General features: G+C 42.8%; 1 protein-coding gene across 1 annotated transcript in view; it reads right to left on the bottom strand.

The window, feature by feature from the left end:
• Positions 1-300: 300 nt before the first annotated feature.
• Positions 301-23596, bottom strand: part of Fgf9 (fibroblast growth factor 9) — a 37705-nt gene continuing 14409 nt past the window's right edge. The window contains exon 3 of the mRNA XM_057786544.1: positions 301-3473. Coding sequence (XP_057642527.1) covers positions 3228-3473 — 246 coding nt within the window. The 3' untranslated portion in view covers positions 301-3227. The remainder of the gene's footprint in view (positions 3474-23596) is intronic.

Here is a 23596-nt window from a genome sequence, read left to right on the forward strand (position 1 = left end):
AGGGTGGGGATGGGAGGAATTGAATGTGGTTTTCCTCCCCGCTCTCCACACTCCCCCACCCCCCTCAATTCATTTTCACTGCATAAGCAAGCTGTAAAGGCAGAGACACTGTTAAACTTTCTCTGGCTCACACAGGCCAAGAATCTGAGGCACCTCCCAAGCGGACATCAAGTAAAAACTACCAGTTTTCCAAAGTCTGAAATTATGTATTTACACAGAGTACACAATCCTGTATGTGTTTACATACAATTACAGATTATCGCGTAAATAACACAATATTGTCGTGTTAATGAGATGAAATGGTGAAGATGCCACCCACTGAAGCCGTATTTTATCCACAAAGCAGGACCTGGCAGGGCAGGTTCCCCAGTGCTGACCTGGCATGTCCTTCAGTGCTGCTTGGGGACATTTGCATGGCAGATGGGAAGGTGGGTCAGTCCACCCTGGCTAAGTCTTTGACCATGATGCCAGCGTTGGCACCAACAAGAGAGTCGTTTGGCTATCTGAGCATCTGTTTGTGGGCTGGAATCACCCAGCCCACAGTAGCTTGGGGCTGCCATCCAGCAGGCTTTGCAGCTCTTATAGCAGGAACCGAATAGGATGCGAACCCAACACTGAGAATGATTTGTCTACTTCCCAGGGTGGTACTCACATAGAAACCCTGAGCCATCTTCTCTCCCACAGTGCCTGTTTACATAAATCGCATACATCAATATTTATTTATTTACAGACCATTACAGTTTATTGTACTGGTTACCAAAAGCACACAATAGTTTGCAAAAAAAAAAAAAAGTACCAAAACAAAGTTCAAAAATAGACATTAGAGTAGCATTTTCTGGGAATGCATATAAATTTTTAGTTTTTGCACAGTTATTTTTCTTTCTTCTGAGCTGATTTTCTGGAACGCCTACTAGGCTGTGACTATTAATGGCTCTCTTTTAAAATCTCTTCAGATATTGCAGCTATGACTTCCTATGAACCTAGTTCTTTCCTGTGGTCAAAACACTGAATCCTTTTCAGCAAAAATAAAATAAATGCTTTTGGGAAATGGAAGTCTGAATATGTATACATCTTAGCAGCAAAGAATTAAATAACAAAGAAGAACACTGCTCAAAACTCGATACAGCACCTGTTTAGAAACTGAAAGGGGGGTCCAAAGAGTGTGCATAAGGAGGACATTCTGCTCTTTATCCTATCAACTACTTCACAGAGCTTCGGGGTCCTCTCTCTGAGATGTCTTTCAGTTCCAAAGACCTTCAGCTCTTCCCTAATGCTCGCCAGCAGGGTCCGTCACCACGTGCTCCAGCTTGGACCACAGAGGGCTACAAGGATTTGCTCAAGACAGGAAGTCAGGCTCTTCGAGTTCACAACAGCTCCGGCTTGCCAGTGACATGCTTTCACGTCCCATCGAGAATGTGCATCCAAGCAAAACAAAGCCGGGATATCGCATCTTAAAATTAGCTGCGGAAATTTGAACACATTTTTCAACTGTCGCTTTCAATTTCCCAACGTCAACTGGCTGGAAAGTAAAAGTGTGTTATAGGTTTCTTTTTCTTAAATATCGCTTTAGGAATTTGGCTCATTTCACCTTAGTACAGAGTGAGAAATGGTCTCCCTTGCCCAACAGCAAGTTCTAGAATTTTTGTTCTCAAATAAAGCTGTATTCTCAAGCTTTTCAGTATAGAATGTAAGAAAAGATTTTATAAACAGTGTTCTACACAGCAACCTCCTCTCTGAGCACTCTTGAAGACCGATTCAGAAAAGAAAGCACAGGCAATGAGTACAGCACCCCTCTAATGTCATTACTGATAAAGATTTATTGGTTTCATGTTGCAAGTTTTACTTGAAGGGTACTAGCCCTGTGTAATTATGACAGTTCGTACCAAATGCAATCTCCATAAAAGATGTTGTAATGGGCCCTAAGGTCCTTGTATAATTCCATATTTGATAGCCAAAACACAAATAAAAAGTTTACAAGAATGATCCTGTTCATCTGACTTTTGCCTCAAAAGAGAGAGAGGAGGAGAAAGAGGAGGAAGAAGAAGAAAAAAATCTGTAGTACGTAAATGTTTTTCCACTCCCTTGGTAATTTTAAATCAGTGCCACGTTTGATGTTAGGTCTTGTTGTCATGGACGTGGTCTGAAATTAAAAGGCATAGGTATTGCTTAGCTTTGGTACACTCTGCAACAGATTGAAACAAGTAAGACATACGCCAGCCTTCGCACACTCCAAGCCCCAGTTACACTGAGTTACGAGAGAGGAAAATTACAGACACGGAATGAAGGGTTGAGACCCAGTTTATCTTTAATCCTCTGGGGTAAGCTATGAAACAAGCGATCTGAAGAGTGAATACTCAGTGTCGTGAGCGATGTGCAGAAGTTTACAATAATATGGGCACAAAATAGATTGTCGCCTTTAGTACATTAGGGCCATTAGAATTTCTTGGATACCTACTTGCATGAAGTTACCACAGGTTCATAGCAGACTTTGCCATTTAACACCTACAGAGCCTAAAGCTTCCAAAATGCCTATCTGGCCTGTACATATTTCATTAAAAATAAACTCTATATAATAAATAAATATATAAAATAAATAAAATGTTGCCTTTGGAATCTCTATAAATAAATTTAACCTTTTTTCTTTTTTTCTTTTTTTTCTCTTTTCTTCTTTCTTTTTTTTTTCCTTTTAAACTAAGAGGTCTTTGCTTTGAGTTCACTGTATGATATCAGTGAGAATGAGCTGACAGTCTTTTCAGTGAGACTGCGCCCTCCACGCCTGTGGAAAGGCGTGCTCCCTTGAGCAGGCCACCAGCCAAAAATCCTGATGAGTTGAAGTATGGCAGCTGTGCTGATATAGGATGAAGTTCAACTGATCAAAAATGTAAAAGCATGTCTATTTCCCAGCATGCATCAGGCCGTTGTCCTCTTGGCGCGCTGCTGTCCCCCTCGCCTCACCCGCTCAGGTACTCACACCCTCTCACGCAGCCTCTCCCCTGCTTTCACAATAAATCAAGCAAGTGGCCCCAGGCAGCCCTCCAGGAGGACCAGCCCATAAGTGCAGAGCAAATCAGCAAGTCCCCATCCAAGCTTCCATCATACATATGCATGCGACAAAGTTTGCCAACAGTGGAGCTGAGGTGAAGGCCCTGCTAATCAATAAGAACCCACGGCAGGGAAGCATTGATAGTGGTTATGTTCTAAGGGCTCAAGTGAAGACACTGTCTTTGTCAACTTTGGCTTAGAATATCCTTATATAGTTCAGGTACTCTGTCGGGGTCCACTGGTCTAGGTAAAAAGTGTGTAAATTTCTGGTGCCGTTTAGTCCTGGTCCCTTCTCTTGGAGTCCCATCCTTATTTAAAGCAACATAGTATCTCCTTCCGGTGTCCACATGCTTGTACAGGTTGGAAGAATAGGTGTTGTACCAATTCTCTTCAAACTGTTCTCGGAATACACACTCTTGTGTTAGTTTTTCCTGTCAAGAAAAGAAGAAAGGAAATAAATACATTGTAAAATATAGCTGCCTCATCGAGAAGCAACAGTCCCCATTGTTATACACAAGTTCAGTCCCTTTTATCCTAGAAACTTTAGACCAGAATACTTTGAAACTTCCCTTTTTCTGAATTTTTTAAATATTTGCATATGCATAATGAGATATGTAGGCTAGGGGACCAATATCTAAACACAAACTTCACTTATGTTTCAAATATACCGTCTACGCACAGCCCAAAGGTAAGCTTACATCATATGTTTTCATTAAAATTCTCACTATATGGAATTTTCCACTTGGGACATCGCGTTAATGCTGAAAAGAAATGTTTACATGTGGGGACATTTCAGAGTTCAGACTTGCAAATCAAAGATGCTTGAGCCATGTAAGCCTAATTTAAAAAATATTTTTTTATTTTAAACTTTATTATTAAAAAAATTGCAAGTAAAACAAAAATCACACGTGGAAACTAATGAAAAACAACATGATTCCGTGAACTTCTATACAGTTAGATTTGCTGTCAGTATGGAAGATGCACAGTTTCACGCTGGATTTTATACTTCTACTATCAAATAAGTTTTATATACTTAACCACCACCAAAAATAAAAAAATTCATTTTAACTACATCAATGCATTTTTCAAAAACTGTATTAAGGGACTGGAGAGATGACTCAGTGGTTAAGAGCATTGCCTGCTCTTCCAAAGGTCCTGAGTTCAATTCCCAGCAACCACATGGTGGCTCACAACCATCTGTAATGAGATCTGATGCCCTCTTCTGGCCTGCAGGCATACACACGGACAGAATATTGTATACATAATAAATAAATAAATATTTTTTTAAAAAATGTTTTAACTCTGTCAGGTTATTAATGACATTTGAATTTCTTATTCAAGATGGCTAAACTGCAAAAGAGACTAAACATTTTGGAGATTGGGAGAAAAATCATAATATTGAATTTTTTTAGACAATAGTCACACTAATTTTTCACAATTCAATGTAGAAATGTCAAGGACAAAGTCAAGAAGAAGGCAGCACCTTGAGGAATATGAAAACATCCAATCCGCTGACGATGTCTGGCCACGGTCTCGTGGGTCCCTTCCACATCAGTCATATGTACAAAGGACAATTGGCCCAGTCAGCCATTCTCATTTTCGCCATAGTATTTAGAGAGTAGCCTCTCTGGTAGGGAACTGCCCAAGTGGAGACTCTAAGAGCCACCTCACTGTCAATACACTTTTATAAAGTACTCGCTATAGCCAATGATGCCTGCAGTGTTAACAGTGAGTGAGCGGCACCGTGGGGAACCCTGCTGCAGGGATTACTCTCTACGGCCTCCCCTCCCACTCCAGCTTCAGTGTGCAGCACATTCCTGAGAATGCATTATGGAAGCCTCTACCCTTTAACATTATGAGCTCAAAATTTACGGAACAGCTGTTTCTAAAATCCCTAGGAGAGCCAGGCAATGGAGAATGTGCCTTTAATCCTATTCTCTGTAGGCAGAGGCAGGTGGATCTCTCAGTTCAAGTTCAGCCTGGTCTACAGAGTAAGTTCCAAGGCAGCCAATGGCTACACAGAGAAACCCTGTCTTAAAAAAAAAAAAAAACAGACAGACAGACAAATCCCTGGGAGAACTCTTCACCAAATCTGTGACTATTCAAGTCCCTTTACATAAAAATGATGTGCTTGCCTAGAACCTACCACACCCTCCCTCAGACTTTAAACTATCTCCAGATAACTAATGATACCTGATACTGAGTAAACGCAGTGTAAGCCATTTCATAGCATCATCAAAGATGCAGATTCTTGAACTATGGGGTGTGGTCCCACTGGGATTCTGCAACTGAACATGGGGGTCACAAAAAGAACTGGCAACCAGAGGTCTCCAAATGTGCAAAAACCAAGACTAATTGAAACTCAAATTCAAATTAAATCTGAGGCACTTCTGGCAGCGCTCGCCCACGTTGCGTCACAGGGCTTCACTGAAGCCTTGCGCTGAACACCACATCATGCACGCTCTGTACTGCTCACGCTCTTAGCCACACAGTCAGCCAGCATGGCCTGAAGTGCCTTGGCTCAGACTTGAGACTGTTAAGTACAATGAACTGTAATGTTTTCACCATACATAAAAACTTTTCTGCTCTTGTAAAAGCAAAACCATTTAATTATGAGAAACAAAGACTTTTCATATTTTCCACCGTAATGTGTAAGTTTTTCAAATTAGAACATCTTTGGATTATATTATATTATATTAGAATGATTGATTTTACAAATTGTTTGAGTTTCATAAAATCTGAGTTGCTGACCTGAGTTTTATTAAAAGATAAATTTTGGCTTAAGATTAGAATAGAATTTCCAACCATTTGTGAAATGGTCTGAACACACTTCTGAGATTTTATACTATGTATTTATGCAAGCAGCATTCTGAGCACAGACCATTAAAAACCAAAATCTTGGTCAACTCTGAAAAGCACTGAAAGTTCACTGTCTGCACAACAAATATTCAGTCAAAATTTAATTCTCTGTGCAAACATAAACAAGCACATCCACTTCACTGGCACACAAACTGGTTTCATCTTGACATACAAGCCAAAGAATGTTTCAAAATGTCTTGTGATTTATTATTAGCAAGTGCTGGATTGGTACACCTGTTTTATCTACCTGTACACCCAGGAGCACACGGCATCCATGAGTGGGGCAAGTGGAAAGCCCTGGTTCAGGGAACAGAGACGAGAGGAATGTGTGTGGAGGGTTTTCAGTCCATGGTGGGGAGATCTTCAGAAGTGCCCTGGGGGTCAGGAGGAATGGCCATAAAGCTTTCTGTCTTGACAAGGGGAATACTTCCAAACACAGTAGAATAAAAACAAGTCCCCTAGCCCCCTAGTTCTTGAGAAGCACACCCTTATTTCCTAAGTCAGGCTCGGGTGTAGAATCGCCAAAATGAAAGCTAGTCTCAGTTTTACATTCCCACCCTAAGAAAAGCTCTCTGCCTTCTCCAGTATCTTGCCCTTCCTCTCTCCCTGAGCTCTGTGACCTCACAATGTGGAGATCATGCTGTCAGGTCAGCCATGACCAGAAATGATGCATCCATCACATTCTAGAGGTATGACCACACTCTAGGCTGAAGGGTGTGTACCAAGGCTGTCCCTGGTGAAGGGAGGAAAAGGGACTGTCCACCTCTGGTGGCTATCACCACACAACTGAAACCTTTCAAATCAGCATCTTTCTAGCTGGTTATTTTAAAACTAAGAGTGCGCTCACATCCATCCTGCTGGGCATCTGCTGGCTGCTGTCCAAGTGGGAAAGGAACGCTGGTCCTGGCTGGACACTACTCCAGATGCAGCACCGTCATGGTGTAGAATAGTGATGAAGGCACCTCAGACTCTCCCTACAGCCACACTCTGGAACTGACTGCTACCTCACCAAACTGACAGGTGCACGGGCAATAAGGAAATCACCAAAGGCCAAAGATGAAGGCTTTCGCGAAAGTGTATGACCACCATCGCCTCATACCTCCTGCAGAGAACCATGTAACTGTCTCCTTGGACAAAACTGTCACCACAAGGATGTCTTCAGAGACCAGCTCTGAAACGCAAGACCAGATAGGAAGCCAAGGTCAACTCTGAGACACAAGACAGGCAGGAACAAATGGTTCTTCTAGAAGCATAAGTTTTAGGTGTATTTCTGTTTCCATCATTAAAAATAGGGGGAGTGACTTTTAAAAAATAATTGCTTTTCCCTTTCCACTTGGCACCTTAACTAAGTGAAAAAAAGAAAGAAGCCAGGCCCACAGGTCCTTCAGTCACAGATATCACCAAGTGTGTGTCAGTTGTATGAGGACCAAGCGTGAACTGGCTTTCTCATCACCGTTTCTCAAACATGTTACAATCCATGTTTCCAGAGTGCCATGCAAGGATGATGTACAGGAAGATATGTGCAGTTTCTATACAGTACTAGGAATACATAAGAGACGAGCATGGGCAGATCTGGGTATGTCAAGGGGCTTCTAAAACGAATCCTTTACAGATACTGAGGGACAACTGCCATCAAAACCAGGTAAGAGCGTATTCTCCTGTTCCTGTCCTTCAGAAGTGAGGGCACCTACTATACTTTACATATCACCAAAACACTGCTGCCCTTCTGTATTCACATAGTAAGCATATGACTTAAGACATAAGTTTAGGAAAAGCCAACTGGATAGATTCATCATCTCCTACTGTTAGAAAGCCAAGATGGCTGAAGAGCAAAGGACAGAATTTTATAACCCAATCAGCAGTCCAGGAGTAAGTCATGCTTTGCCTTGTCTTTTTGTTTTTATTTACATGTCTTTGGGGAGCTCCTGTCATAGCCATGTGTGGAGGTCAGAAAACAATTGCATTCTCACTATCCACCCTGTGGGTCCAGGAGACTAGACTCGGGTGGTCAGCCTTGGTAGCAAGAGCCTTTACCCACAGACCCCATCTCTGGTCTCTTTCTTAACCCAAAGGCCTGAAACATCAGCGAATATCTCTTACCAACTTCCTCCTAAGTACTCTTCCAAGTGGCCAAAAAAGCATCAGCAATGTTTTTGATGTTGTTTAGGTTTGGTTATTTGGGTTTTGTGATGTTGAAGGTCAATTGCTGGGCCTTGGACATCCTAGACAAGAGAGCCCCCTCAGCTCTGAGGTTTCAACAAAGTATCACACCCCATTAGACAAACATGTATTGTGTAAGTTCAAACAAGGGAGTAAACGGGTCAACCCACCCACACGGGATTCATGGAGACAAAGTGGATAGCAGGAAGTGAGCCCTGCACATGGGCTGCTCCTACTATCTAGCATAGCTGAGGAAGCTCGCCCTCAAAGGAGCGTGGGGTGCACAGAAAAGGGCAATCCTCCACTCTCTGCCTGGAAATCTAGAAGGGGCTACTGGGCAAATGCACCCACTCCTGCACTAAGGAGATGGCCTGAGTCTGAAGAAAGTCCTTGAGACACAACCAAAGGGTGAGTCCAAGCCCTCAGTCAATAGTTCAGGCTTTACTCCCTCTGTGTAACAGTCTCCTCACAAGCAAGTTAATTCCTGGCTAAACAATTATGTGATTTTGTTGTTGTTGACAAAATGGAATAAAAATATAGACCTGTTTGCCAAGACTCCAGTTTTGGAAAAGATGGCACAGGGAGATGGGAAGTATAGATTCAGATTAAGGGTTCTTTCTCTCCACTGGAAATTATATCGTCAGACAAATATCACAAACTAAATCTTTATTTTAAAAATATAGGATGATTTCTCCTTGTTGGGAGCAGCTCCTGCCCCCTTTGCCCTTGGGCACATGGCTGCATGGAGCCTTTCTTATGGCAGAGATGGGACAGCCGCTAAGGGTGGGTCACACCCCGGGGAGAAGGCTTGTCTCAGACCTCAGCTTCACCCCTCACTCACTGAGGAGACACTGACAGTCATTTATGTTCTTCCCCAAGTCTCGTGGCCTTGTCTTTCAAAGGTTAGGCCAAAATAGGCAGCCCTAACTGAAAATCTAACATGCTTCTAGTGCCTGAATTTGGGGGGGTTGGTAATGGCCCTCATGAAGTTTCATATTTCAGAATGTTTCATACTTTCTCACTAGGAATGCTCCACTGACCAGGTGTGGCAGTGTGCACCTTTAATCGGGGCAGCACTAGGGAGGCAGAGGCAGGAGGATCTCTATGAGTTCAAGGCCGCCTGGTCTACAGGTGAGTTCAATGACAGCCAGAACTGTTACATAGTGAAACACTGTCTCGGAAAAAAAAAGGAAAGTAAGAAAGAAATCTCTACAAATACTCCAAAGAAACTTTTGACCCTAAGAATTTCCAACGTTTATTACAGATGCTCAATCTGTAGTGAGGACTCTGGAGACCAAGAGTACCCCTAATGTTATGATGGACCTCTCATCAGAACCTCTCAGAAATGGAGCAAATGGAACACAGCTTGTGTTATTTTCCAGTTAAATGTAGGGGGGCAGTAAGTCCAAAGGTGGGGTGATGTATCCCCTTCTGGACCACGGCCTCTTGTCACTATGGTGGTGAAGGCATGGACGCAGGACATTTCTAGAAGCCCTACTCAGCCACTTCCTACTCAGGACCTGGCTCTGTTTCTTGCTGACAGCCCGGGGCTTCCCCAGCTTTGTTCACACGTGAGACATGAGGTACCATTTTCCAAAAGGCCGCTAACCCCTAGGGATGTCACCTGAGGAAAGAGCTAGTGACAGCAGGGTGTGTTCAGGAATGGAGTACAAACTCTTCCCTTTGTAAAACCATGTGGAACTTTAAACACACACCATTAGTTCTGCAGGAGAAAGAGGAGGAGAGGAAATGAAAGCAAAGAGCATGAACAAATTTCTACATGGCCAGAAGATTCCTCCTGCACTTTTTAAAACTATGAAAAAGTCCTTAAAAACGCAAGGTAAGCTAAGAAGAGGAGCTGACATTTGCACAGCTGAGACGCCGTGGCTCTCTCCCTCACAGGCTGCTTAAGGTTGTTTATATACACAGAACTTTCTGGGCAACCCAGAAAACATGGTGTTTGCTCAACTTTAAAACAGTCCGACCCCTCAGACAACGTTTCCTGGCGGTCAGATCAGCAGTCTCTTCAGCTCAGTGACGGAGGTTGGCCTGACAGTAACACCAGCAGTGCACCCGGACTGCTGTAATCACACTGGTTAGACCGCTCTCTTAAGCAGATTTCCATCAAAATTAAGATTTCCACTGAAAATAAAAGACTACGGCACTTCTCTCTGCCACGTACATATCACAAATGGCTTCTCCCTTTCAGCAGGGATTATGTCACTGTGCAATCTTTTGTTTTAGACAGACTAGCAAGATTTATAGTTCATTTCTTCATGAGCACACTTCACTTCTAAGTGATGAATATTTAGCTGAGGCAAATATTTTAAGTTATGTATTTCTATTCCAAAATTATCTTTAATTAAAAATAGATAAACAAATGCAAATTGGAACACTAGAAAAAATGTATTAACCTGTCTCTTTATATGTACGCAGAAGGGGAGCGTGGGCCTTCAAATAAACTATACACTTTTTAGAATTATAGGACGCAGATGTTTTAAAGCTCACCACATGTTTCCAATGCAGACAGTTTATAGAGTATTCCACTATAAAGTGATCAATTCTTGTTTTATTGTATTTCCATGTTTTAAATTTTTTTAGATTATTTAACTATAGCTGTTTATGGCATACCTATCTTTGAACTATTGGATTTTATCACTGGACTTGGGTGGAGAATGTGGATTTAATTCAAAAGTCTACTAAAGTCCATGCTTTGGAACAAAATCTGGTGAATGTTAGCAGCTATGGAAACCTCTTTTCATTTTATGTCATCAAATTCTGAGCAATGGGAAAAACTAAAATTAAAACTTCAAAACTTTTACCATTCCTGTTTAAAGCAAAGCATGAGATGCTACAGTGAAAATCACAGCACGGTCCAGAGAACGTCTAAGCACCTTTAAGACACGGGCTTACCTCAAGACCAATCTTAAAAATTAGACAACGTGAAGCTAGGTACCCCACACAGCATTACTACGCTCAAATCTCTGCTGCTTTAAAAGAGAGAGAGAGATGTTACAGCATTTGAAACAGAATAATAGCTCTTGTTGCAAAAAAGAGCGAGAGAGAGAGAGAGAGAGAGAGAGAGAGACAGAGACAGAGACAGAGACAGAGAAAGAGAGATGTTACAGCGTTTGAAACAGAATAATAGCTCTTGTTGCAAATAGACAGACTTGCTATTTTAAAACATGGTTTCCACATGAATGTACAGCAAAGCTCTAACCACGCTATGTAAATGACGGCATTTACTCAACTCGATGGTCCCTTAAACAGCTGGCTGCTAGGATATAAACCACCAGAGCAGGGAAAGGCATGACAAGGACTTAATTGCAAAGCTCCTGAACGTTTCCGGAGTTAATGACTTAGCGGTAGTCATTCATTCTCATATCTACTGTTTGTTACAGTCGAGGTATTTAAACCTCCCCTAACCACAATGACTCTTTCTCATTAATAATACAGCAGTAAAGCCTTAATGGGAGCTGTTGCAGGGACCAGGGTGATTAAATATAACGACAAAAGGATCATTAATAAGAAGCCGGGTCTTTTAACTGTTCTCTCCTGGGACAAATCCCCAACTAGAAAGACAGCAACACGCAGAAAGAAGAGTGGGAGGACACCTCCTCTTATGTCGTCAGATGCTCCGATTCAGATCCAACCCCTTGTGCCCACAACACACCTAAAACCTAAGTCTAGTTTCTCAAAGCCTCTAAATCCCCATCATTCTGGATGGACCTGCCTGGACCATATTCCTGACCATCTCTGTTACCTCTGGAATTAGGGGAACAATGCACTTGGTGGCATGCAGGTCAACGTAAAGAGCTAATTTTTCATTTTGCCTTATCAAAATAGATCAGAAATATATGAGGAAGGAGAAGAATGGGGAGACTGTTGACCAATGAGTATAAACCACAGATAGGTAGCAAGAAGGCTATGTACAGTCAGGTGGTCAGACAGTCCGAATATACTGTAGATTTCAAAAAGCAAGAAGCAAGGGTCTTGATGCTTTACCACCAGAAATGATCATGCTTGAGACACATGTTTGTTTTACCTGATTTAAACATTGCACAACAACAGTCAAGAGAGAAAGTACAGTGGGGGAGTTCTTAGCATGTTCAAAGTCCTGGGTTTAAACTCAATTACACACAAAAAAAGAATAATAAAAAAGATAGCATACAATATATTTATGGTAACCCTTAAATGTGTACAATTTGTATTCTTTTATGTATTGATTAAAATATAAATGTAAGCCAAGAGCAGGGGTCTACACCCACAATGACAGTCACTTGGGAAACAACTGAGGTGAAGACACGGCTTCCGCCAAAGAGTTCTGGGTCAACCTGGACAAAACAATGAGAGTCCCATCTCAAAGCGTTTAATTAAAGCTTAATGAATAAAAGATCCGTGTGTTTTAATTCTATTAGATACATATAAAATTAAAAATTACTATGATCTCTGCATTCTTCCCATACCTGAAAAAAAGAAAGAAAAGGGTAATAAAACCTTGTACTGTCCAGCATTAAACTCTCCAGAGAATCAAGTAGAAAGCCCCACCGTGACCAAGAAGCTATTGCAATTGGTACCTGCTGGGAGAGGGAAACAAGTTTTCTCCAATGAAGTGAACCTAGGTATAATAACCACCCTCCAGGGCAGCAGGCCCCATGTCCATAAGTAGTTTCCCAACACAAAACAGACTCCATGATTTTTGTGTGTTTTTCTTCCTTTTTTTTTTTTTTTTTTTTTTTTTTGCTATGGTTTGATGTATTTTTGTCTTGTGGGGTTTTGGGTTTTGTTTGGCATTGCTTTCTTTGTTTTTCTGGGTTGTGCTGAGAGAAGGAGAAAGAGGTAAGGAAGTCTGTAGGATGATTTGGGGGAGGGGAAAGAATATGATCAGAATATATTTTATGAAAATTTTTAAAAATAATTTTAAAATGTAATTTTAAAAAACAACACAAAACCAAAAATAAACCTTCTCCTCAGAATCAAGTTACTCCAGTATTTAGGAAGCAATCAAGGTCCTAGTCTGAATCTGGATACAAGCATACATGTATACAGAGACACTGAACGCACATACGCACACAAACACACACTCATCTTCCATGTGTCGGGCTCGCCCGCCATGTGGCAATGAATAAGCTGCCAAGGACAGATCTGCTCTGCCAAATAGGATGAGTGAGACTGTTCAGGGGCCTTCCTTAGGAGCTGCTTATAAAAATGAATCTTTGTTTAGCAAATCACACAGCTCATAAACTTTCTGCACATTTTCGAGGAGGTGTTTGCACAGAGAAAGCCTCGCTCCACACAACAGAGAGTGTGAATTTAGAAATTTTAGTTTTTGCTTTAAGGAGTGTTTAGACTTAAGCGAATGCACAGCGGATGCGATCCTAATTCTTCTATAAACATGCCTGTAGGAAAAGTTGATCAATTTTTTGTTTTTTAAGATCTTTGAACACTAAGCTGAAAAACAAATCACAGGACATATTTTTCACTGGAGACTACACCTGGTATGAGGAATGACATCATTCAATGACCACTTAAAACACACAAAAGATATGTAAAGGCTACGCACATCAATGAAATGTTCTTAGTGAGAAGCGAGCCCAGGTGCCCTTGCAGGGCCAGGTTGATGGACAGAGAAGAAAAACAAAGCTAAGAGGCTGAGAGGTGAGAGAAAGAAAGAAAGATTCAAGGAGGACACTAGACAAAGACAGATGAATCCAACAACTACTTGGTTTCTGTGATAACCATCAGATATTTTGCTGGAAGGTAGACTCAAAAAATGAAAAATGAAGAGGCTTTCCAAGATAAACAAAGCAGTTTAAATTCAGCACAAAGTCTGCAGAAATAAAAGGAAAGGGCTTGAAAGATCAGCAGATTTAATGACAATGTAAGCCCAAAGATAAATTCTGAAGAACTAAAAAAATACACAGAATTTCCCCCAGCAGAGGCATGCACCTTCCAGAAACATACTAGCATAGAGCTGACCAATGAGGCTTCAACTTATTTCTCTGTAAAAGACGGGCATTGTGCAAAGAAACTTCTAAAGCCCAGTACTGGGGATGGAAGCCAGTACCTCTCAGAATGCTAGGTGCAAGCTCCACCAGTCATACCTACACCCCAGCTCGGAAAGACCCCTCTGAGTCTAAGACTCTAATGCTGGAGTCTTAGGAACATCAGAATGCTTTCACGATAACTCTGAAGGAACGTAATAAATAGGAAATGAAGAGAAACCTCCAAGGGACTAGAAAACAGACAAAGCAACCAAATAAAATGTGCTGCCTCAAGTGTCCATTGGAGGAGGTGGTGCTGCAGCCCAGAAGCCCTGGCTGAAAGCAGTCTGGAGAATGAGGCTGCTACCTCAGAGATGAGCCAAGGGCAGAAAGGGGGTAGCTGCTTTGTCACAAAGAACACACCAGATTTCTCCCAGGACAGACAGCTTTGTAACTGCTGAGACTTCCCATGCATGTTCCATCTTCTTTCCACACTAGCCTAAGGAACAAGGCTTCCAAAGGAGCTGTCTTCCTGGCCCATGAACCTCCCTGTAGCATGAACTTCCTAAGAGAACTTAAACCAATGAGAGAGTAAAAGGCTAGCAATATGTAAATGTGTGGTGTGTGCACAAGGCATAGAAAAGAGACCACCAAAGAGATTTAAAGATGCCAAGGACCCCAGGTCATTCTGCAGGATCTCCATGGGACGCTTGGATTTTCCAGCACCTCTAACTGGAGACTGGGCACCTCTGGCACCACCATCCCACCCATACTCACAGAGAATCCTCCTCAGACTGGAAGGGAAGGGAGCCTGTACCCGGCATTCTCTCTGCCCCTTGAATCCCTAACTCCTCATTTTCACAGTGCTCAGGTCAGTCCAGTTCCTTTGGAACCAAATCCTTCTACCCAGCCTCATTTGTGACATATAAATGGCTGTCCTTATCTCCACACTTGCAGGACTGTGTCTGATTCTCGTGGGCCCCCTCTGTCTTCTATAGAATAACTAAGCCTACGTCCAGATCTGGTTGGTGCTCCTAACACTAACTAGTCACCCTATTATTCCAAGACCCAAACACATACTCTCACAGGGACCTCTCTTTCGGAGACTGGGGATTTATTCCCTCAGACTTCCATATGATAGTTCGTCATCAAATACAGACAGGACAGGAACTCAATCAGGGAAGGAACCTGGAGACAGGGAGTGATGCAGAGGCCATGGAGGAAGGAGTGCTGGTCGCTGGCTTGATCCTCAAGGCTTTCTCAGCCTACTTTTCTTCTTTTAAAAAAAAAACTTCTCTTGCACAATATATACCACCACAGCTTCCCCTCCCTCCACTCCTAATTCCCCACCACAGGCCTCATTTTTCCCCCAGATCCACTCCTCTGTTTCCTTTCAGAAAAGAGCAGGCCTCCCCCAGACAAACATGGTATAACAAGTTACAACAAGACTGGGCACAAATTCTTTTATCAATGCTGCACAAGGCAGCCCAGTGGGAGAAAAAGGGTCCTGAGAGCAGGCAAAAGAGTCAGGAACACCCTCCTCCCACTGTTAGGAAGCCACGGGGGCCTTTTTTAAGTGTGCTGTGCTGAGCAATGTTGCAAAATATTTGATTACACTGTGTAAAGATACGTCACTCTAACTGGTTTAACAAAAAGCTGACCATCTAGTAGCTAGGCATCCTTTCAAGGCACAGAGGAAGCTGGAAAGGAGAAGGGAGAAGACGCCAGGGGACGCAGAGGAAGCAGCATGGGCAATACCGAGTAAACGTAACTGAGCCACGTAAAAGAATGTAGATTTAAAAGCATGGGTTAATTTAAGTTATAAGAGCTAGTTAGAAACAAGCCTAAGTTATTGGCCGACCTTTCATAATTGATAGTATATCTCTGTGTCAATATTTGTGAGCTGGTGCCCCCCCCAAAAAAAAGTTCATCTACAGAGCAAGGTGCCTATAATTCCAGCACTTGAGAGGCGAGAAGATTGTTATGAGTTTGAAGTTAACCTGTCTCAAAACAAATAAGCAAGCAAATAAATAAATTAAAATTTTAAATAAATTAAACGGTACTTTAACCCAGAAAGAAAAATTTCTGGTAGTTATTCTGGTTACTCTGGGAGTCCAGTGTCTTCACCAGCACATAAATATTTTAAAAATATGGCAAAGAAATTTACAAAGTAAATGAAATCCCTAAGGAAAGAAATGTCTTTATTTAAGTAAATAATAATAGCTACATATGAGAATAAACTTTTGGGCAAGGCAGATGACTTAGTTGATAAAAGTTCTTGTCATGTAAGCATGAGAACCTGAGTTCAGTCCCCAGCATCCATGTGACAGGCAGGCATGACACAAGCCTGTCACCCCAGCACTGTAAAGACAGAAAGAGAAGGATTCCTGACGCTTGCTGGGTAGCCATTCAGCCAAATCACTAAGGTCCAAGTTCAATGAGAGATTCTGTCTACAAACTAAAATGGAAATCAAGAAAGACAACACCAGATGTCAAACTGTGTGTGTACACATGTGTGTGTGCGTATGTGTGTGTATGTGTATGTACACATTATTAAACTAACATTCCTTAAAAATTGATGTTTAGAACATCTTTAAACATTGGTGTTATTGCTGATGTTTAAAGAATAATTTGAATAAGTCATGAGTGTTAACTTCAGAATTCAACTTTTGAGAAACACAAGGCATCTATCATGTCTTCCATGCAGCCAGAAGCATCGAAGGGCACAGACACAGTACTGCCACCTGGTTCTTGAGGGACATTAGGTAACAAGTGCTAGACTGGTCACATCACAGGCCTTATCTCTTCCCATGGTCAAAACAGTGCTATTGAGTCACTATCATCAGCCCTTGTCATAGGCCTCCGCTCAGGTTAAGAACATTGCCTAAGAGTTAATGGGCAGTTGACAGTTGCTGGGGCAGTGGGAGTCACTTTCTTCAGTATAACCACTAGGAAGCGGTCATGCTCCAGGGAATAAATGCCCATCCAAGCTCATACAACTAACTCTACTAAACTTGGGAGGTCACGTAAAATATGGGCATAAGAAAGAGACACGTTGGGGAAGAGAAAGAGTTCAGCAGAGTGGAAGGGGAACAAGAGAGGATAATGGGATAAATATGATCAGATATCTTATATGCATGCGTGAAACTGTCAAAGAGTGAATGAATGAATGAATGGACGAATTAATGAATGAATACTAGGACATGACCCCTATTTGCAGAGCTGGTGAACAGCAACACTAAGACTCTAAGCCTTAGGTTTCCATTCCTCCGAGCTTAATATCCATATTCTAGATGCTCATAAATGAAAGCAAAGAAAGACCAGAGTCTCCCAAAAAGCACAGCAAATAGAAATCAGTTTGAAAGATATAAACAAGAAAGAAACAAGCCCACTTAGCACAAGTGGGCTACAGTATGTGAAACACCAATGTGGAAAAGGAAAGGATGGCGGGAACAGGAAGGAAGGGAGGGGGAGACAAGGAGGAAGACGGGAGAATGAGGAGAAACCCAGAACTTCATTCAGTGGCTGTAAGGTGACATGAGAAAGGCCGGTGCCACAGGGCAGTCAGGCAGGCTGCAGTCACCTGGCAATCACATGTGCCACGAGGAGAGGGGTGTCCTTGGAATGACCTTGGCCAGCTAGTTCTTTGAATGCTGGATTGACTTTCCTTATAAAGGATACACAATGGGTATTTCAATGAATAATTTTTCCAAAACTGATTAAGAAAGAATCAACTGCTGTCTGGATTTTAAGCATTTATAGAAAGTAAAAAGATGACAGCTCTGAGTGTACCCTTTATAGCCAGTGCCATAACCCTGTGGCGCTGGGGAAACCCTCCGCAGCAAGGGCTGTTGAGAATGCAGGCTTTTTTTTTTTTTTTCAGTTGGTTGTCACGGTGCCTCTGAGGCACACCAGGCCAACAGGCTGACTAAGGATGTTTTCTCACAACTTCAAGGTGGTTCCTCCTGGAGGCACAGCAGGGACATGTGGCCCAGCACTTCAGAGGCCGCCCCAGTGCAATGGCTCCCACTTGACTCTAGTGGAGTTAATTTTTTGTGAGGCTTGAAGGTGTTCCCTGGAGGGGCCACAGAATCACACAGAGGCAACATTCTTCAAGTAGCTATGATGCTGACAGGGAGGACCATCCAAAACGCAACACAGGAGCCTCTGGCACCAGCTGAGATACACAGAGAGAGGAATCAGGGCGCAGTTGGCAGCTCCTATTTCCAGTTCCTACAGCCAAGTCCCTCAGCCTCTGCTAGGAACGCTTGTTTCTCTCAACCTCCTCTGCCACATCGTCTCCTACAGCTAAACTTACTCCTGCAAAACTGCAAGAGCTTTTACATCTAACTGTATCAGAACACTTAGTATACCAAATCATAATTCCTTTTGGTTTTGTTGTTTGTTAGTTAGTTTGTGGGCACGCATATGCTGTAGCATGAGTGTGGAGGTCAGAGCAAAACTTGTAAGAATCAGTTTCTCTCCTGCCCCGCGTGCTCCAGGGATTATATGTAGTCTGCAAGGCTTGCCAGCAAGTGCCTTTCCCAGCTGACCCATCTCGCCAGCCCATACACTCTTGGTTTACACGTCTGTTTCCTGAGCAAAGCTAAGGTTCCACCTATCACCCACACGACAAAGTACAAACATGGCCACACTTGTGATCTGGACTTAGTGTCCGTAAGGCCTCCCAGAACACTGAACCACTGCTCTGGGGAAACACAGGGGGAGGTTCCCATGAGCCTCCCGCCACATCACTTCTGTCAGCGACCAACACATGTTATATGTGTTTCTATTTAAGACACTTACTTAATGTGCACTGTAGCCTCGTGACCACCTGACCCAGCCAACGTCACCAAAATCGAGCCTCAGGGAAGTGGCTCTGAAGCAGACGTTTGCCTCACAGAACATGTCATACACAGCCATTAGCGCGAGGCAGATCCTCGGCCCTTGCTAGGGACATTCTATGAGGTAAAATCATCAACGAAAGGCACAGAATAAAAAATGCACAACACTAAACAGATGCCCTGAAGAGAGGCCTGTGGCACAAAGGCAGGACTTGACCTTTGACCTCAGCTGGGAATGGAGTATGGAGGAGACTCGCTGCTTTTCCTCCTGCTCAGCACACGCCTGCAAACAAGCATGAAAGTGAGACAAATGTAGATTTGGGGTTATAAGCAAAATTCAGTAATTATACCAGTTCCTAGCAGGCATGCGTCAGCAGGGATAGGCCGTCAATAATGTTTACTGAGTGTTGAAAGAGAGCCAGAAGGAAGGTGAGAAAGTGCAACCAATGTGTGCTTTGCACACCAGCGAATGTGTGCAGCCAAGCTTTGCACACTGGTGAATGTGTGTAAGTAAAGAGAAGTGTGAGAATGGAAGAGAGAGCATGGGAAGGAGGGAGGGAGGGAGGGAGGGAGGGAGGGAGGGAGGGAGGGAGGGAGGGAGGGAGGGAGGGAGGGAGGGAATAGGAGAAGATACACACGGACTGTGAATGCAATGTACACTTGCACACTTAGTCGACACTATCCAAAAAACACTATTGCAGTCAAATACTGTGTCAACTCTTTTAGTTCCAAATAGCTACTTAGAAATTAAATGCCAGGAAGAAAGGGAGGAAGTGCAGGAAGGTAGAGAGAAGGAAGGGATAAGAAAGAAAAGAAAAATGTTCAGGAATACACACCTAAGTTCTGTCATGACCTCCTACAGGCATTTTTCTTGTCATTACTCCTTAAACAGTAACAGTGCAGCAGCTATTTTCATAGTTCGTACCCTGTGGCATTTGTCGCAAGCCATCTAGAGATGGCTTAAAATTACAATGTCTGTGGGTCCTGTCCAAACGCTAGGCCATTTTATCTAAAGGACCTGAACATCCAAGGATTCTGGCATCCACAGAAGGTCCTGGAACAAACCCCCCATGAAAAGGATGGAGGACTATATTTGCATCCAAAATGACCTCCAGTGCTATGTGGTACTGCTCCCAGGCCAGGACAAATAGGTAAAGGAAAAGACCTACTCAGTCCACCATGGTGGGTTTGCATGAAGAGAACACGAGAGAACATCACTGGGTCTCACAATAATTCAAATGGGAAGACGCTGAGAGAAAAATCAAGACATAGCTGATATCCATCACCTCAAGTCAAATAGCAAGGCTGAACCAGGGCTGACAAGGACTTAGCCACAGTGAGAAGACATCACTGAAGTAACATCAGTCATCATATGAGACCAACCATACCAGTTTGGGTCCTACTGGTGTCAAGGGTCTATTTTAACATAAAAACATCTTGGATTTCAGTTGTCAAAGAGGTGTAAGCATAAGGGATTCATACCTAGTTTCATGGCTGTATGTACACATAGTAAAAATAAATCAATATGAGTTTCTTAGGATCTGAGATATAGTCATCCCTCAGTACCCAAGTTCACATCGGTAGCCAAGTAATCACAGATCAATTTTATTGTTGTTGTTGTTGTTTGTTTTATTTTTGTTTTCCAAGACAGGGTTTCTCTATAGCTTTGGAGCCTGTCCTGGAACTAGCTCTTGTAGACCAGGCTGGGCTCGAACTCACAGAGATCTGCCTGCCTCTGCCTCCAGAACCCTGAGATTAAAGGCATGCGCCACCACTGCCAGGCTCAAGATCAATTTTTTTAAACCTGTATCTGTGCCAAATATATACAAACATTTTTTCTTGTCATTGCTCACTAAACACAATTCAAGCATTTTTCCAAAGAATGTTGGACTGTATTAGATATTCTGAACAACTGCACTTCTGTAAACTGTATCAAGTGCAATAATCTGAAAGTGATTGACGTCTGCAGAGCATGTGCACAGGTTCAAAGCAGGTTATGCTAGTTTATATAAGGAGACTGAGCATATACAGATACTATTATCTGTGGGTGTCCTAGAAACAAAGCCTCCACATGGAACAATGTACTTCACGGGTTTTTGTGGTTTGTTGCTGTTGTTCCTTTGTAAAGAGATGGATCTGTTCCTCAGTTCTGGGACAAATGTGACCACAGGGCTCCCTACACTGATCCTATAATACGGAAACATCACGCAACAAATTATCTGGCCCATATGTCTCTATTCAGAATCAACAAGCCCCCAGCTGGAATGTATTCAATTAAAAGAACATGTATGTTCATTGAAATCCATCGTACCTTGGTTACAGGTTATACAAATTCTAAAAGCCCAGGGTCCAACTGTATCCCTGTAAATGTAACCAAAGACACTAGCAAACACCTGACTCAACAAGCTCCTGTGTCAGGATGCTGTAGGAATAGCCTCAAGGTGCTGGCCTGAGTCCTCATTGCACCTACAAATTCTGGACCTAAGAGCAAGTGAGGTAGATTCTTGATTTAAGTTTGGTACTTAAAAGAGGTGGCTGCCCTGGAGACCCTGGATATTATAAGTGCAATCGCCGCCTGATGCTCCAGCACACTAGGCTCCGTGTGTGAGGCTGGAGCAGGCTAAGAAACTGGGTCAGTGAACACTCACCACATGCCAACTGCACACACTGTGCGTGGCTGAGCCTCTGGGAAACAGAATGCTGATGGAGAGTCTCTGACTCCAGAATCTTCATCTAGTAAAAGACCAATAAGAATGAAATGTGAGGCCAGATATAAGCCAGGAACACCAGCATTTCTCAGTCTGGTGCTGTCCCCCGGCTCACAGCTGCATGCCCACACTGTAGCTTCCTACATCAGCAGTTTAGGGAGTGCTACCTTTTTCCCCATGAGAGGCTCAGACACTTCCAGGCGTCTTGGAGCAGACCCACTTGTTTTCACAGCAATCTATACGAATAGACCCTTGTTACAGTCCGTTATTCCTGAGACTTAAAGCCCCTTCATAATAACCAGATACTTTATATCAAAGCCCTGAAATACTACCTGAGCCATAGCTTTAGTCTCTTTGAGATAAATAAAAATGACAAGGGAAAATTCATACCCCTGGTTGTCTAGTTTATGGGGGCACATGTATGTGCATGCATGCAATCTAATGGTCTCTCTAAATTTCAATCAGACAGGATTCTCTGATCTCAGGTGTTCTATACCCTAACCTGTCATGCCACCCTTTGTTGAGACTGCTAGCCATCCTTCAGAATCCCCTCTAAATGCTACAATACACATCTCCAAAGTCATTCTTTAAACACCCCTCTGTGGCTCCAAGACATCTGAGCATTCTTCAGTCACAGCAAATCTCACATTGCACCAAACTATTTACAAAGATGTTTCTCCTGCCAGATTCTGAGAGTCATTTCACGGTTGTGCACTTCATCACAGGACTAGACACCGAGTTGATATGAATGTCTATGAAAAACATGAGTGAAAGGAACACACATAAATAGAGACTTAAGTACAATATCCAAGAAATATCCAGAGTGAGAATTATTTAAATTCCCCTTTTAACTGAATTGTGACACATTAGCAATACAGTTCTTTTAGATTTTTTTCTGGTCTCTAAATTCTCATAATAGTATCCTTTCTGTTTTTCTAAGAAGTCTCACCCGTTCACCTCTGTTTCCTTTATTCTAGTCTTAGGGCGAGCCTAAAACCAGAGGGGTGGGGAAGAGAAAGAGAGGAAAAGGGCAGTTAACCCCCAAATACAAAAGGACATCACTACATGTCACAGTAATTTGTTTAACAAAAGTGACTCCTATTTCCCAAACCTATTCACCTTCCTTTGTGATGATGGCCCATCTTTTCAAAGCTTCTAACAACATTGTCACCTGTTTCTTTTCTTTCCTTCCTTCAATCTCCTGGCAACATGAATAGGTATTTTGGTCATTTCTCATTCCCGTGGCCACAGGAGTCAGAATAATCACCAAACCTAATGGAAACCACGAGAGGGTCCAAAGGGAGCACTCCCTCTCCCTCACTCTCCAGATCTCCCATATGAGGTACAGACCAAAGGGAAAACCCTGCTGCCCAGGGAGGTTGCCTCCCAGCTCTGCCCAGTGGAGGAGAAACGATCTTGCTGCATAAACATTTTGTGTGGGGAAAGAAAGCATCAGAGGCAAGACAGAGAAGGCCTGGGGAGTACAAACTCCGGGATTCTGGAGGTCCATCTAGAGAGCAAGCCTCAACCCAAGCGTTAAGCTCATGCTCTTCTTCTTAGAGACGAGGCAAACAGGAGCAGAAGCAGAACAGGAGCCTGGCCATGCCTTTACCTCTAGCTTTGCTCCAACCACAGCTGCATCCCTTTGGACTATATGCACCAGGACAACACAGGCACGGTCCAATGAGGCATAAGAATGAGAGCAAGGTTCCTCCTACAGCTAGAATTCGGAGGACATGCTGACCATCCAGGTGGAATTACAAGATCTACACCTGCACAGCTTGTAGGAGAGACAGAAATCAATCACGAGGCTACGCGTTTCACTCTGAGGAGCATTCACTGAGCTCAACCTCAAGGTCCACTGCTACGCAATGTGTAACACTAGGAAGTAAAATATGTTTAGGCCCTTTGGGTCCTCTAAAGGAAACACACTGAACCATCCTATAAGTTGTACTGTTGCTTGTGTAATGATGGAATCATAACCTAATATTTTTGAGAC

Source organism: Chionomys nivalis, chromosome 12, assembly GCF_950005125.1.
Source record: "Chionomys nivalis chromosome 12, mChiNiv1.1, whole genome shotgun sequence".
NCBI lineage: Eukaryota > Metazoa > Chordata > Mammalia > Rodentia > Cricetidae > Chionomys > Chionomys nivalis.